At 57.9% G+C, this 14,109-nt stretch overlaps 1 protein-coding gene across 1 annotated transcript; it reads left to right on the top strand.

Annotated features, from left to right (window-relative positions):
- The first annotated feature begins 11,047 nt into the window (after positions 1 to 11,047).
- ALPI (alkaline phosphatase, intestinal) lies at positions 11,048 to 14,035 on the top strand. Its single transcript, XM_042953378.1, has 11 exons — positions 11,048 to 11,140; positions 11,223 to 11,339; positions 11,454 to 11,569; positions 11,767 to 11,941; positions 12,020 to 12,192; positions 12,447 to 12,581; positions 12,680 to 12,752; positions 12,879 to 13,013; positions 13,105 to 13,296; positions 13,518 to 13,637; positions 13,737 to 14,035. The coding sequence occupies exons 1-11, from the start codon at positions 11,071 to 11,073 to the stop codon at positions 14,033 to 14,035; spliced, it is 1,605 nt and encodes a 534-aa protein (XP_042809312.1). The 5' UTR covers positions 11,048 to 11,070.
- Positions 14,036 to 14,109: the final 74 nt, after the last annotated feature.

The raw sequence follows: 14,109 nt of genomic DNA on the forward strand, positions 1-14,109 counted from the left end.
GCCATGGCCCGTCCTCATCCAGCACCGGGCTGGGTGTCAGGGGGGAAGGGAGGACACCGTTCGGTTCCTTTCTCTTCCTCCAGCACCCTAGCCAGCCTTCCAAGTGTCCATCTTGCCACCCCCCTCTCCGTTCCTGTCCCCAGAACCTTCTCCTGCAGCCTAGTATCTGGAAAGGAAGATGGGCGAGGGTCTGGTGGTTTGGCGTTTGGAGGAGGAGATTTCTGGGTGTTTGCTGTCCCGGGCAGCCCGAAAGAGCCCCGGTGCTGTCCCCGAAGGCCTCCCATGGAGCCTGGGAGCTGGGGGCAGGGCAGAGCCCCCATGGAGCGGCACCCCTCAGGGCAGCGGTGTGTCAGAGCAGCCGGGCTCCCTCTCGAGCAGCGTGGACTCAGACCGGACCCCCCTCCCGCTGCTCCAGTGCCCCCCGAGCCCTGGAGAGGCATAGCCAGCTTGGTCAGCAAAGATCTTGGCTCCCAGCACTCGCTTGGGAGTCGCCCTGATGCACTCTGGAGCCCTGGGGGCCATTGCGGCCCCAGCCCACCCCCACCCCATTTGACAGAAGTGGAAACTCTACCCAGCAAGGAAGCAGGCCTCTGGCCAGAGTGACACAGCGAGACTGCCCAGCCAGGACCAGGGCTCAGGCACCTGCCCGCCACTACACCCCCACTGCCTGTGGGCCCAAAGGAGGCGGCCCAGCGCCCTCCCCAAGTCACCGGAGTTCGTCTTCATCCCCTCCCCCGGCACACAGGGCTCTGGCAGAAGCCCACAGAAGGGGCCGCCCCTCCTGTGTCCCCACGTGATGGAGCTCTTGACAAAAGGATGACCAGCACAAAACCTCGTCAAAAAGGAAGACTCGCTCATCCCTTCGGCTGCTCCAGAACCACTGCATGCTAGTACAGGCAGGAGCCCCAGACCCCACGCGAGGCCCTGTCTTTCTCACAGGGCCGCGTCGGATCACCGTGCGGGGGGAGGCGTCATGCAAACAATGTCACTACAGGACGAGGCTCTAGCAGAGCTCCGAGGCTGGAGAGCGTATTCCCAGCCATGAAGGGACAGTAGCCAGGTGACACATGGGCCCCACACGGGTGAAGAAACTGAGGCTTGGTGGTATTGGACTTAACCACGAGCTGTGAAGGTCAAGGTCATTAGGGTCAGAGAGCACTGAGAGGATGTGCAAGAAGATGCTGGAAAAGGAGACTGCATGGACCTTCTGAGCTGGCCGGAGACTGCACTCCAAGGGCCGTGAAGAGCGACTGGAGGTTTCCAACCAGAGCTGTGCCACAGTATGGCCTCTGTGCCTTCAGTCAGCCGTATGTTCTCGGGGCTGCTGTCCAGAGGGGACTTGTGTCACTAGTGCGGCAGGTGGTGGTGATGGCATGAAGGTAAAGCAGGAGAGGGAGGTCGATTGTGGGCAGAGCCTCAGGGAGCAGACTGCTGGCTATTTTCAGGCACGGGCCCAGAAGTCCAGTGCCATCTGGATGGTGGAGGGCGTGGGAGGCTGGAGCACAGGAGAGCCAGCGAGCTGGGACAGTGAGGACTTTCCTCACGGGAGGAGCAGATGAAGGGTGCAAGCCAGCTAGTGTCTCTGCTGAGAACAGACCTGGGACATGGGGTGGGGGGGAGGTGGGGGCAGTACAGAGGCTGGGCCGGGGCTGGAGGGCTGGAGGGCGGGGGGGGGGGGGGGGGGGGGGGGGGGGGCGGGGCGCGCAGCAGTAGGGGTAGCGGCAACATTGGGCTCCCCACGGAGGAGGCAGGGAGGAGTGCCCTGGGGGAGTGGGGGCAGAGGAGGAGGGTGGGGACAACAAAGGCCAGAGGTTGGATTCCTTCTGGGGACAAGAGAGCCTCAAATGCTGCTGCCCGGGGTTGAAAGCATGAGGCAGAGTCGTGCAGCGCGTTGGGGCCACGCAAGTGGTGCAAAGCAGCAATCCTCGCAGCAGCCGAGACAGGAAGCACCCCAAGTGTCCGCCAGCACAGGAGTGGATAAAGATGTGTCGCATACACACAACGGAATATTACTCAGCCACGAGGGAGGACATCCTGCCAGCTGTGACAACATGGGTGAATCTGGGTGACATCACGCTAAGTAAAGTGTGCCAGGCACGAGACAAATACATGTTCTCACTTATGTGTGGAGTCTAAAATCATCAAATGCGTAAAAGCAGAGCAGAATGCTGGTTTTCAGGGCCAGCCGGGGCAGGGAGGAAGAATGGGGAGGTGTTGGTCGAAGGGTACGAAGTCTCAGTTGTAAGACACGCAAGTTCCAGGGACCTCGCGTACAGCATGGTGATACAGTTAACGATACCGTGTCGTGTGCTCGAAAGCTGCTAAGAGGGTAGATCTTCAGTGTCCTCACCACAGAGAGAAAATGATCACTATGAGGTGATAGATATGTTCATTAGCTTGATTGTGGTGGTCATTTCACAATGTACACATATTATCAAAACACCAAGTTGTACATCTTAAGTGTATACAATTCCTATTGTCAATTTATACCTCAGTGACGCTGCTAAATAAACAAATAAATACAAATGGCGTCTGTGTGCCTCCCCCTTAAATCTGGACAGGCTCAGTGGCTGCTAATAGGCGGAAATGTGGCAGAAGTGACCCTGTGCTAGTTCCGAGGCCCAGGCCTTAGGAAACTGGCAGCTTCCACTCCCATTCTCTGGGAATCCGGCTGCCATGTTGTGAGGAAGTTCGAACAATTCTGTGGAGAAGCCCTCAGGGAAAGGAGCCCGTTTATCAGCCACGTGATGGAGCCACGTTGGAAGCAGACCCCCCATGTCCCCTCCCGCCACCCCAGCTGAGGCCCCAGAGATCAGACACAAACTGTCCCCTCCAAGCCCTGCCCAGATTGCAGATCTGTGACCAATAAATGTTGTTTAAGGTTGTTTGGGGATGGTTGTGATACAACCATAGATACCGAGAACAGAATATCAATAGAATATGTCCACGGAGCTTAAAGTTAAAAAATGAAGAAGTAAGTCATTTAGAAACAGAATGTCAACACAGAAAGCCAAGAGAGGGGAAGGTGGCTGCCTCTGAGATGGAAAAATGGAGGGAGAGAGACCGAGAACTGCTGTTTTTTGTTTTGTTGTAACAAACCTTACAGATCTATATGATAGTTTAAAACTGTATTCACATATAACTTGGATAAGAATAAAAACAAAAACAGACCACCCCACCCCCCAAAAAAAAATACTTTTCCTTAGCAAGAATGGATCTATAACTGGTTTAAAAGGCTTTTTGTACATTCAGCAACAGGGATGTTAAACAGTCCATCATTCCCGTCACTAAGATAAAATTCCTGCCAACAGGTGGCCTGATACTCCCAGTGAGTTCAAATGCCGCCTAAGGCTTCTACGAAAGACTCAGGTGGCAGTCTGGGTTGCGACAGGTCTCAGTTGCCTCAGTGGAGCCGCTAGGGACCGTGTTGGCTCCATGTCTGAGCCAAGGTCAAGGTGTCCAGGTTGAGAAGCTAGGCCCTGGGCAGCGAGCCAGCCCAGAAGCCGCCGTGCCATCAGTCAGGCCGGGGGGAGAGACAGAAATGCTGATGGGAAGGCTGCTGGCCCTGCGTGGTGGCTCCTCAGGAGGGCTGACCTTGGGCCCGGGCTGGGCACTGACCACACAGGCCCAGTGCACGGGTCAGATCACAGATTTCAGGGTCGATTAGAGTTGAGAGGGGGGTTTGAAGTAGGCGAAAGATGTAAGCCCTGGTGAATGGAAGGAGGAGAAAGACCCCTTTCACGGCAATAAAGAAGATTCTGGAGATGCGGGGAGGGTACTTTAAGCACTTGGAATGATGACTTTGAATTTGCACATAACTGAGGTTACAAATTTAAAACCTACTGTAAATCTCTTTGAACCTTTTTTTGAGTTTTTATGGTTTGAGGATTTTTTTTTTAATATATAGAAAGCAATTTTAGGGGGAAGTCCATTTAAAGCATTTATTTTACTTAAAGTTGTTTGCCTCAAACGGTTTTGTGAATGGCGTTGTGTAATGTTCACAGATTGTTCACTGCTCGGTTCTGGAAAGCCTTTAGCTAAATGTTGAAGAGGCAACAGAAACGGAGGTACATGCCTGCTCTCATATATTTCACCTTAGTAGATTTTGCCAACTAACCAAGGTGCTCTTAGAATAAGACTGTCCTGCTTCTTAGGATACAAAACTCAGAGTTACATTACTGCATACAGTTAGAGGAGTGAGCTTTCTTTCCCTCCCATTGTATATCCACGACCAAATCACCTGTCAGCCATGGAGGTGTCTTTCCTGCATCACCCTAAGAAGAATGACCTTGAGCCATGGCTCAAGGAACAGCCACCTGCCCGCCCACCCTGCCCTTGCCACCGCTGCCACCACAGGGCAGAGGAGAGGCCTGACCTCGGCCCACTTGGCCAGCCCACTCCTGTACCCCCACCCTGGGGCAGGCTGAGACCCCGGGGAACCATACGGGAGGGGGATGTGGTGATGTTTCCTGCCCTGGTGGTGGATGGTCGGTCCCCTTATCTGTACCCCATCCCACCCCCACAAATATGTGAGCCAAGTTCCCCCACAGAAGGGCCGCCTCCCACCCAGGTAGGTAGAATGGCCCAGAAGGAGGCCTTGCTGACACAGACCTCAATTAGGAATTTTTTAATACTTGTTTTCTAGGAATAAGCCACTTTGCCTAACATTTGGCCCGTTGGCTTTCAAACGCTCAGCTTTGATGACGTTCAAGACCTGACCTGCCTCTTTTCAACGATTAGGGTTGAATCCTCCCTCCTCCCCCACTCCAGGATTGCCTCTGTCCCACGGCCCTGTGCTCACAGCCCTATGACATCAGTACTAATTATATTTTTTCCATTTCGCAGAGGAGGAAATTAAGGCTCGGGCGAGGTTAAGTACTGAAGGACACCCATGCTAAGTGCTGGAGACCCAGCCCAGGCCCCGACTCGCTGCAGTTGGACCCTTTGGTCTTTGCCAACCCGGGGGTCTGTAACGCGGTTTATTCTGCATCAGTCGAACACCTTTTTGCTGTCATCCCGTGTGAAGAAGCTGTCCAGCAGGAGGAGGAAAGGGAGCTCGGCGAGGCTGGCAGAAAAATGGCCACTGCAGAAGAGGGATTTGGGGAGGGGCTGCTTCGAGGGGCTTTGCCGGGAGGGAGCCTCGAGGAGGGCGGGCACTGAGGAGAGGGCGGATCCCTCGGGCCAAAGTGCAGAAAGCCACGCCAGGTCCCAGAGTCCCTCCTCCACCGTGATCACCAGCTTTCCTGTGCCAGTGACTCCTCCGCCTGCCTCTGCCTGTGCTTCCCCCACCCCCTCCAGCGGCACCCTGGAGGCTGACCTCAGCCCAGCCGCCCCTCCTCTTCACGCCCTCCTCCGCCTTCCTGAAGCCCAGCCGGGCACCAATCCTCCAGTCGGTCAGTGGGGACTGTATCCAGGCTTCTCTCCTGCCCGGATTCCCCAGCATTACTTCCCGCTCCTCTCCTGGGTGGTCTGACGCTGGCAGGGGAACCTCGGTTCTTCCCCTGGGACAGCGTCCAGGAATATAGCTCAGTTTACATACCACCCCCCGCCCCGCCACCTCTGGACAGGAAGCCCCTCGCTGATTGGGCCTGATTTGACTCCTCTAGGTCTCCAGGATGACTTCATGTGGTCAGGGCTCAAGAGATTTACTGAATAGAATGGTCTCCTTTAAACAACGAGTAGCTGCCCAGCTTCTGGTTTTTGCCTCCGGGACCCTCACTGAGACCTTGAGCCAGTGTGGCGAGGACAGCTGCAATGGCCCCGTGAGCATCTGAGGGCTTCACCTCCTGAGCCTCAGTTTCCAAGGCTGGTATAATGGGCTCCCTCTATTAACAGTTGTCTTCTGGGGCCTTCCTTTGGGCTTTGCAACCTCTCTCTGACCCCTGACACCAAGCTGGTGCTGACCTTGTGCGGGTCACAGTTCTCAGCGTGAGGGCAAGTGACTTGGTATGGTGTAATCCCTGGGGTTCCCAAGTGTACCCCAGCATGCACTTAGCTCAGCCTTAGATGCACTCAGTTTCGCTGAGCCCCAGAACATATCTCGGCAAACTTTTCCCCTCCACGGTCCCGGGGATGCCCCCAAGGTCTGTGCTGTCTCTGGTTCCTTCCAAAGGCCCCCAGGGCCATTCTCCAGTCAGTGCCCATCTGCTCCTGGGGAAGGGCAGAGCCTAAGTCTCTTGAACCTGGAACAGGGGCCAGAGACACCCAAACCACAGAAAGGCAAGGGCTTCTCACTCCCCTGCTGCCAGTGCTTTTCACGTGACCCCCTAAGAACTCTCTCATTGAGCCCGTGACCCTGGCCATGGCCGCTGCTCTCAGCTGAGTGCTCCTTCCTTGTCCATCAGCTCCCCAGGCCACGATGCAGCTAAATGCTCCATGAGCAGCATGGTCCCCGTGACTTTCTTGATGGCCCCCTGCTCAGGCCAGGAGGAGAGGCAGGCGGGCCAGCCTCCTCTCCTAGCCCCAGAACTGCACAGGCAGGCCTGGCCAGAGAGGGAGACACGTCATCAGAGGTGCAGTGCCAGTGTGGCTGGGAGGGGCTGACATCTCTGCCCTCACCCGGTGCCCTCCCTCCTGCCTGCCAGACTCCCAGGTGGCTTCAGGAGGCTTGGTACCCCCTGATCCCAGGAGGTCTGCCCATGAAATGAGGGCAAAATACAACTTGTGTTCGCTTCCAGCACCCCCGCCTGAATGGGGACACTCCTGCTGTTTCGACAGGGCTGGTGGGAGGTTCAAATGGGAGACACTGCCCCTAGAAAGAGATGCCTCGGTTTCCCCCAAAGTGTTCCCCATCATGCTGAGGGGTGTTGTCTTTTGGTGATCAACAGCCATTCCCAGCTCCTGCCATGCTCCCCCTGAGTGGCAGGGCCGTCACTACATTTCCTAGGGGTGGTGTCGCGGTGAGATCAGGAGGGCAGGAGGCAGGAAGGAGCCATTCCTCCGTGGGGCAGCGGCAGCTGCTACAGGGTAGGCAGGCTCAGCATCACCCTGGGTGCCTACCCGCGCCCTGTGCTGGGGGCCGGGAAACACCCTGAACAGCCACCGGTGGTAGATGAGGACAACGGTGGAGGGTGCCAGGGCTCCAGATGGGGCCCTTCAGGGCAGGCCCTTCCTTCCCAGGGAGCAGACACACCAGGACAACCAGACTGTCGGCTGCACAAAGCGAGGCAACTCCCGGCCTGAGCTAACAATTACCCAAGAGACGTTATCTCTCTCTTTTTTTTTTATGTTTATTTATTTAGGTTTTTTGTGGGGGGGTGGGGGGGAGGGCACTAGTGTGGGAGGGGCAGAAAGAGAGAAGGAGAGAGAATGCCAAGCAGGCTGTGTGCTGACAGCACAGACCCCGACACAGGGCTCGATCTCACAAACCATGAGATCACGACCTGAGCTGAAATCAAGAGTCAGACATTTAACGGACTGAGCCGCCCAGGCGCCCCAAGAGGCATTATGTCCTGCTCCACACCCAGAAAGACCAGAAAGAGCTTGCTGCCTGCTGATTTGTCATCCTGGGCCGCAGAGGAAGGACGATAACCAGATGTCATCACAGGTGATTCAGGCCCAAAGGCGCCTCCCTGCGTGGCCTTCCTGGTGGCCCCACACAGCCGGGTCATAGCTGCAGGCTTCGAATGTGGACGTACTTTGTTTACTGCCCGTGACATGTGTATGTTTCGTCTCCAGTCCCGCTCAGGCACGTGACAAAGTTCACAAGAAACAGGAGCCGGGGCGCCTGGGTGACTCAGTCGGCTGAGCATCCGACTTCGTCTCAGGTCATGATCTCACGGTCTGTGAGTTCGAGCCCCGAGTCAGGCTCTGCGCTGACAACTCAGAACCTGGAGCCTGTTTCAGATTCTGTGTCTCCCTCTCTCTCTGCCCCTCCCCTGCTCATGCTCTCTCTCTTTCTCTCAATAATAAATAAACGTTAAAAAAAAAAAAAAAGAAACAAGAGCTGATCACAAATGATGATTGCCTAATGTCATCCTAGGAAGGGCTTACGGTCACGGTCCTGGGGATTTATTACAGAGAAATGAAAACGTATGTTCCCCCAAAACCTGAATGAATATTCATAGCAGCTTTATGTATAATAGCTCAAACTGGAGTCAGCCCAGATGTCTGTCCTTAGACATTCACACATCTAAACACTGTGGTCAACCCATCCTACAGAAAACACTCAGTGACACAAAGGAGTCAACTATTGATATGCTTGGATGAGTTTCTAGGGAACTGCCCTGAGGGGGTGGGGGGAAGCCAACCCCAAAAGACTATCTGATTCCATTTATGTAACTTATTTTGTCACGGAACCTGGTCTGGATCACCTGGCGGAAGAACCAAACAGCACCCGGAGATCTCGGAAGGCAGGAGGTTTATTTCACACCAGCGGGCTCAGAGGAGATCACTCTCCAGAGGTCTGAGTCCTGAGCGTAAGCATGGGGGACAATTTATAGTCTGTTATTTCTGCATTCAGCATTAGTAGTAATTTGGCAGGAAGAAGAACCAGGAAGGGGAGTCTTCGGGCAGGGACAGAAATTCCCCTGTCAGTCCTGTCGGCCGTCTTATAACAGATTCTTCCCTACCAATTTGAGATGACAAAATTTTAGAAATGCAGGAGAGGGGTTAGGGACTGAGCAGGGGTGTGGGAGGGAGGTAAGGTGGTTATAAAGGGATCTGTTCCAATCTCCGGGGTTGGAGCTGTTTGGTATCTTAACTGTAGTGGTGTTTACATGAATCCACGCATGGGACAAGATGATATGGAACCTACATGCCCACACGAAGGAGTTCATGTAAAACATGGGAACTCCGAATTGAAATCTGAGAATCTGTGACTTTGTGCCACTGGGGGAAATGGGGCGGCATCCAAGGATTCTCTGTATTATTTCTTACAACTGCATGCAAATCTACAGTTATGTCAAAAATTCCAATTGATAACGGGGATGGGGAATTCACCGGAAGACTAATCTCGGAATAATAAACCTTTCACCTACAGCCTGGTAAAAAGAACCAATTAATTAAGGACCTGCCCAGGGGTTAGTCTCCCCTGACCTTTAGCCAAGAATTTCCCTAGCACAGCAAGATGATGCAGGGGACAGAGGAGCTACGGGGACACTTCAGAGGCCAGGAAGGATGCCTCCCAAGGCGCTAGCTCTCCTCAGATGGAGAGGACAGCCAGGTCAGTGTGGAGGCGGCCCCAGGAAAGCTCTGCTTGAGAGGTGGGGGCTGGGCAGGGAGATGCTGGCGGCCAGGGCACTCTCCCTGGTTTTGGGGACCAAGCACGTGGCTCAGGTGGTGAGGAGGCCAGAGCGCAAAACGGAGCTACCGTGGTCCACTGGGGTGGGCGGAGTTGGGAGGAAGGTTTTTCTTCTTTGAAAAAAAAAAAAAAAAGTTTAAGGTTTATTTATTTTTGAGAGAGAGAGAGAGAGCTCACACAAGCGAGGGAGGGGCAGAGAGAAAGGGGGACAGAGGATCCAAAGCGGGCTCTGAGCGGACAGTGTCGAGCCAGATGCGGGGCTCAAACTCAACGATCGTGACCTGAGCCGAAGTCTGTCCTGCTCAACTGACTGAGCCACCCAGGTGCCCCCCAATTTTTTTTTAATGGTGGGGAAAAGCACAACACAAAATTTACCATCGTAACCACTTGTAAGTGCCTGGCTCAGTAGAGTGAATGCGCGCTGTGGCTGTCGGACAGCAGCTCTCCGGGAGGTTTTCATCTTCAAAACTGAAACTCTGTTCCCGCTAAACACCTCCTCCCCCGGCCTCCTCCTCCTCCTGGGCCCTGGCAACCAGTTCTATGCATTTGACGACGTGAGATGCCTCGTCTAAGTAGAATCACACAGCGTTTGCCCTTCAGTGACTGGCCTATTTCACTTAGCGTCACACCCTGAGGGCTCATCCATGTGGCAGCGTGTGACAGGATTCCCTTCCTTTTTAAGGCTGAATAATATCCCCTTACGTGGACGGACTACGTCTTGTTTATACGTTCATCTCATGATAGACACTTGAATTGCTTCCACCTTTTCGCTCCTGTGAACAAGGCAGCCATGAACATGGGGCTGCAAATCTCTCTTCCAGACCTTGCTTTCAAACCTTTTGAATATACACCCAGACGTGCGGTCGCTGGATTGGAGGAATGCTTTTGAACCGGTCTGCTCACGGAAACCTCTTTGTTCCTTATCAGAAGCCATACCTGTGGGTATTCGTGGCCCATGGAGAGAAGAAGCTCACCCCTGGGTCCTCTCTGCCTGTCCAAGGGAGCGGAGGTCAGCCTCACGTACACTGGGTCCCCACCCCTGCCTGCCCCACACACGTGCACGCACACGCGAGAGCCCCACAAGCCTGGCCCGTAATTGGACACAGAGACGAGGTTCCACGCTGTCACCACTAGCCCCACCCTTTTCCACAGCACAAGGGACTCTGGGTCCAGTCTCCTGGGCACCCTCTGAGCCCAGCACCCTCCCCACCTGCCCACACCAGTCCTGGTCAGAAGCCAGGCCACCCCCTCATGCCTCCTTTCCCACGTCTCGGGGCCTCACAGCATCAGGAGGCCAAACCCCGGCCCCCGGCCCAGGCTGTGTGCCTCACACCCCACCTCCCTTAGCACCCAGAACCGAGCCTGTCCAAAGCTGGCTCTCAGAAAACACTGAAGAAGTGAGGTGAACGAAGGAGCAACAGTGCTCCCACAAGTCGTATGAGCCAAGGGTCGGGAGTGGCCCCTGTCGGGGTGCCTTTCACCCAAAGGAGATGTGCCCCCTCAACCCCACCCACCCTAGGGAGACTGCTGGGACCATCCCGTGCTGGACAGACCTGCCTTTTCCAGGACCCCGGCCTTGAGGCTTGCCCAGCCACGCCCTGCCACTTGCCTTCTACCAGCGTGACTTAAAGTCACAGGGCGGGGGCGGGGTCAGCGTGGCCACCTGGGACAATGGGAGGGACATGGAGCCTTTTACAACCAGGAACAAAGTTCTCCCCTGACTTAAGCCCGGGCGGCTTGTACTGCGGCTGGTACCCACGTTCTGGCTCCCCCAGGGTCCCAGCCTCCCCGGAGTCCTGGCCTTGCAGCCCTCCCACCATCCCACAGGCATGCAGGGAGCCTGGGTGCTGCTTCTGCTGCTGGGCCTGAGGCCACAGCTGTCCCTTGGCACCATCCCAGGTAATGAGGCACCTCCCGGCTGCCCCCCATGTATAGGACACTCCCCCAAGACTGACCTGGCTTCCACTCTCCCCTTGGCCAGTTGAGGAGGAGGACCCAGCCTTCTGGAACCGCCAGGCAGCCCAAGCCCTGGATGCCGCTAAGAAGCTGAAGCCCATCCAGACGGCTGCTAAGAACCTCATTCTCTTCTTGGGGGACGGTGAGTGTCAAGGCCTGTCCACCGCCTGTGGCTCCCACAACCCTGGTCCCCAAGGCTGCCAGTGGACACAGACCAGCCCTGGGGACTCGGGCCTGACAAGGTGTGCTCCTTCAGGGATGGGGGTGCCCACGGTGACAGCCGCTCGGATCCTAAAGGGGCAAATGAATAACAAACTGGGACCCGAGACGCCCCTGGCCATGGACCACTTTCCGTATGTGGCTCTGTCCAAGGTAAGGGCTGGGTGGCCTCGGGGTGCTCCCCACCAGAAGGGGGGCGGGTGCCCAGGAGTGCGACGGGAGGGAAGGCCCAGGAGGCTTGGGGCCGGAGTTCGGGGACCAGGGCGGTGAGGGTGGGCCCCCTGGGCTTGGGTCAGGATCTCGGGTATCTGATGGAGCCAGAGGGGAGCTGAGGGTGTCTCTGTCCCCAGACATACAACGTGGACAGACAGGTGCCAGATAGCGCAGGCACAGCCACAGCCTACCTGTGCGGGGTCAAGGCCAACTACCAGACCATTGGACTGAGTGCAGCTGCCCGCTTTGACCAGTGCAACACAACACAGGGCAACGAGGTCATCTCCGTGATGTACCGGGCCAAGAAAGCAGGTGGGCTTGGGGCCGGCTTAGCGGGCAGGGGCAGGATCAGAGACCTCAGGGGCTCACCCTGAGCTCGGCCACCCCCAGGGAAGTCCGTGGGGGTGGTGACCACCACAAGAGTGCAGCACGCCTCGCCAGCCGGCACCTACGCGCACGTGGTCAACCGCAACTGGTACTCAGACGCGGACATGCCCGCCAAGGCCCGGAAGGAGGGGTGCCAGGACATCGCCCGGCAGCTCATCTCCAACGTGGACATTGATGTGAGCCGCGAAGGGCAAGCAGGGGGACGGGGGGGGGGCGTGTCTCCACCGCCACAGTCCCAGGCAACTGCCGATCTCAGCTCTGGGGCCTGGCAGGGTCTCCCGGAGCTCGGGGGGGGGGCCGAGGTGGCGGAGGAGGGACCGCCGGGGACAGGCCACACCCACAGACCTGAAAGGGGAGCGTGGGGCTCTCTGAGGAGGGGGCGAGGGGCCAGCAGGGCCCCACGCCCACCTGCCTAATCCTTTGGCTACAGGTGATCCTGGGCGGAGGCCGAAAGTACATGTTTCCCAAGGGGACCCCAGACCCTGAGTATCTGAGTGACGCCACACAGAACGGAATCAGGTTGGATGGGCGCAACCTGGTGCAGGAGTGGCAGGCCAGGCACCAGGTGATGGGGGCCCAGAGGTGCACGGGGCACGAGAGGGACACGGATCCGAGGGCTATGGACTGAGGCCTGGCTCTGCACCCTCCCCGCCCCCCCCCCAGGGTGCCCGGTACGTGTGGAACCGCCAGGGGCTCCTTCAGGCTTCCCAGGACCCCTCCGTAACACACCTCATGGGTAATGACCCCAGCCACCCCCACGTTCCTGCCCTGGCCTCCCGGGTCCTCAGAGGGCCAAGCGTGCGCCCAGATGTTCACACCCACTCCCCGGCCTACCCGTCACCACCGGCCCCCTTCCCCACAGGCCTCTTTGAGCCAGGAGACACGAAATACGAGGTCCACCGAAACCACACCCGGGACCCCTCCCTGATGGAGATGACGGAGGCGGCCCTGCACCTGCTGAGGAGGAACCCCCGGGGCTTCTACCTGTTTGTGGAGGGTGCGTGGCAGGCAGCCCCTTGCGGAGCACGGGAGTGGGAATGGCCAGGGCGGGCTGGGCATCGTCCACCTTCCACGCGCCCTGCCCGCAGGAGGCCGCATCGACCACGGTCATCACGACGGCAGGGCTTATCTGGCACTGACGGAGGCCGTCATGTTCGATTCTGCCATCGACAAGGCCAGCCAGCTCACGAGCGAGAAGGACACTCTGACCCTTGTCACCGCTGACCACTCCCACGTCTTCTCTTTTGGTGGCTACACGCTTCGAGGCAGCTCCATTTTCGGTAGGCCCGGGAGGGTGGCAGGGTTTCCTCAGTTATGTGGCAGAAACTGCTCCGACTCTCCCTTTCCTCATCTGTCAAACGGGGCAACAATAGCAACGGCCTTGTAGGGTTCTTGTGAGGATGAAGCCGGCGAGGCCCAAAGTGCCTAGGTTTACTAGGTGTAGCCCGCGGAGGCCCCCTGGCTGCGGTCAGGGCGATCGCCGGGTCCCTCCTCCCTGCAGGCCTAGCCCCCAGCAAAGCCCATGACAACAAGACCTACACCTCCATCCTGTATGGCAACGGGCCCGGCGGCTTCGCGCTCAAGGACGGCCCCCGGCCCAACGTCAGCGACAGCCAGAGCGGTGAGTGCAGCGGCGGGCGGTCTGGGGGGAACTCGAGGGAGGGAGCCGCCGGCCGCCCGGCGGGCCCTGAACCCCCCCTCCCCCCCGCCCTCCGCCCAGGGGACCCCTCGTACCAGCAGCAGGCCGCGGTGCCCCTGCAGTCCGAGACCCACGGCGGCGAGGACGTGGCGGTGTTCGCGCGCGGCCCGCAGGCGCACCTGGTGCACGGCGTGCAGGAGCAGAGCTTCGTGGCGCACGTCATGGCCTTCGCCGCCTGCCTGGAGCCCTACACCGACTGCGGCCTGCCGCCCTCTGCCGGCCCCAACGACGCCGCGCCCCCGGGCCCGGCCGCCGGTCCGCCGTCGCTGCCCCTGCTGGCCGGGGCGCTGTTGCTGCTGCTGGCGGGGGCCGCGCCCTGACCGTGACCCGCCCCACCCGTCCCCGGGCGCCGCCGCACCCCGCCCCGGGCCCCTCCCCCCAGACCTTCGCCTGC

This window comes from Panthera leo, chromosome C1 (genome assembly GCF_018350215.1).
Source record: "Panthera leo isolate Ple1 chromosome C1, P.leo_Ple1_pat1.1, whole genome shotgun sequence".
In the NCBI taxonomy this organism is placed as follows: domain Eukaryota; kingdom Metazoa; phylum Chordata; class Mammalia; order Carnivora; family Felidae; genus Panthera; species Panthera leo.

Bases quoted from the DNA above. Each gene is read 5' to 3' on its own strand.
- ALPI (XM_042953378.1), top strand. From the start codon at position 11,071: ATGCAGGGAGCCTGGGTGCTGCTTCTGCTGCTGGGCCTGAGGCCACAG. The intron at 11,340-11,453 runs GTGAGTGTCAAG...GTGCTCCTTCAG, and splicing joins CATTCTCTTCTTGGGGGACG to GGATGGGGGTGCCCACGGTG. The intron at 13,297-13,517 runs GTAGGCCCGGGA...TCCTCCCTGCAG, and splicing joins TCGAGGCAGCTCCATTTTCG to GCCTAGCCCCCAGCAAAGCC.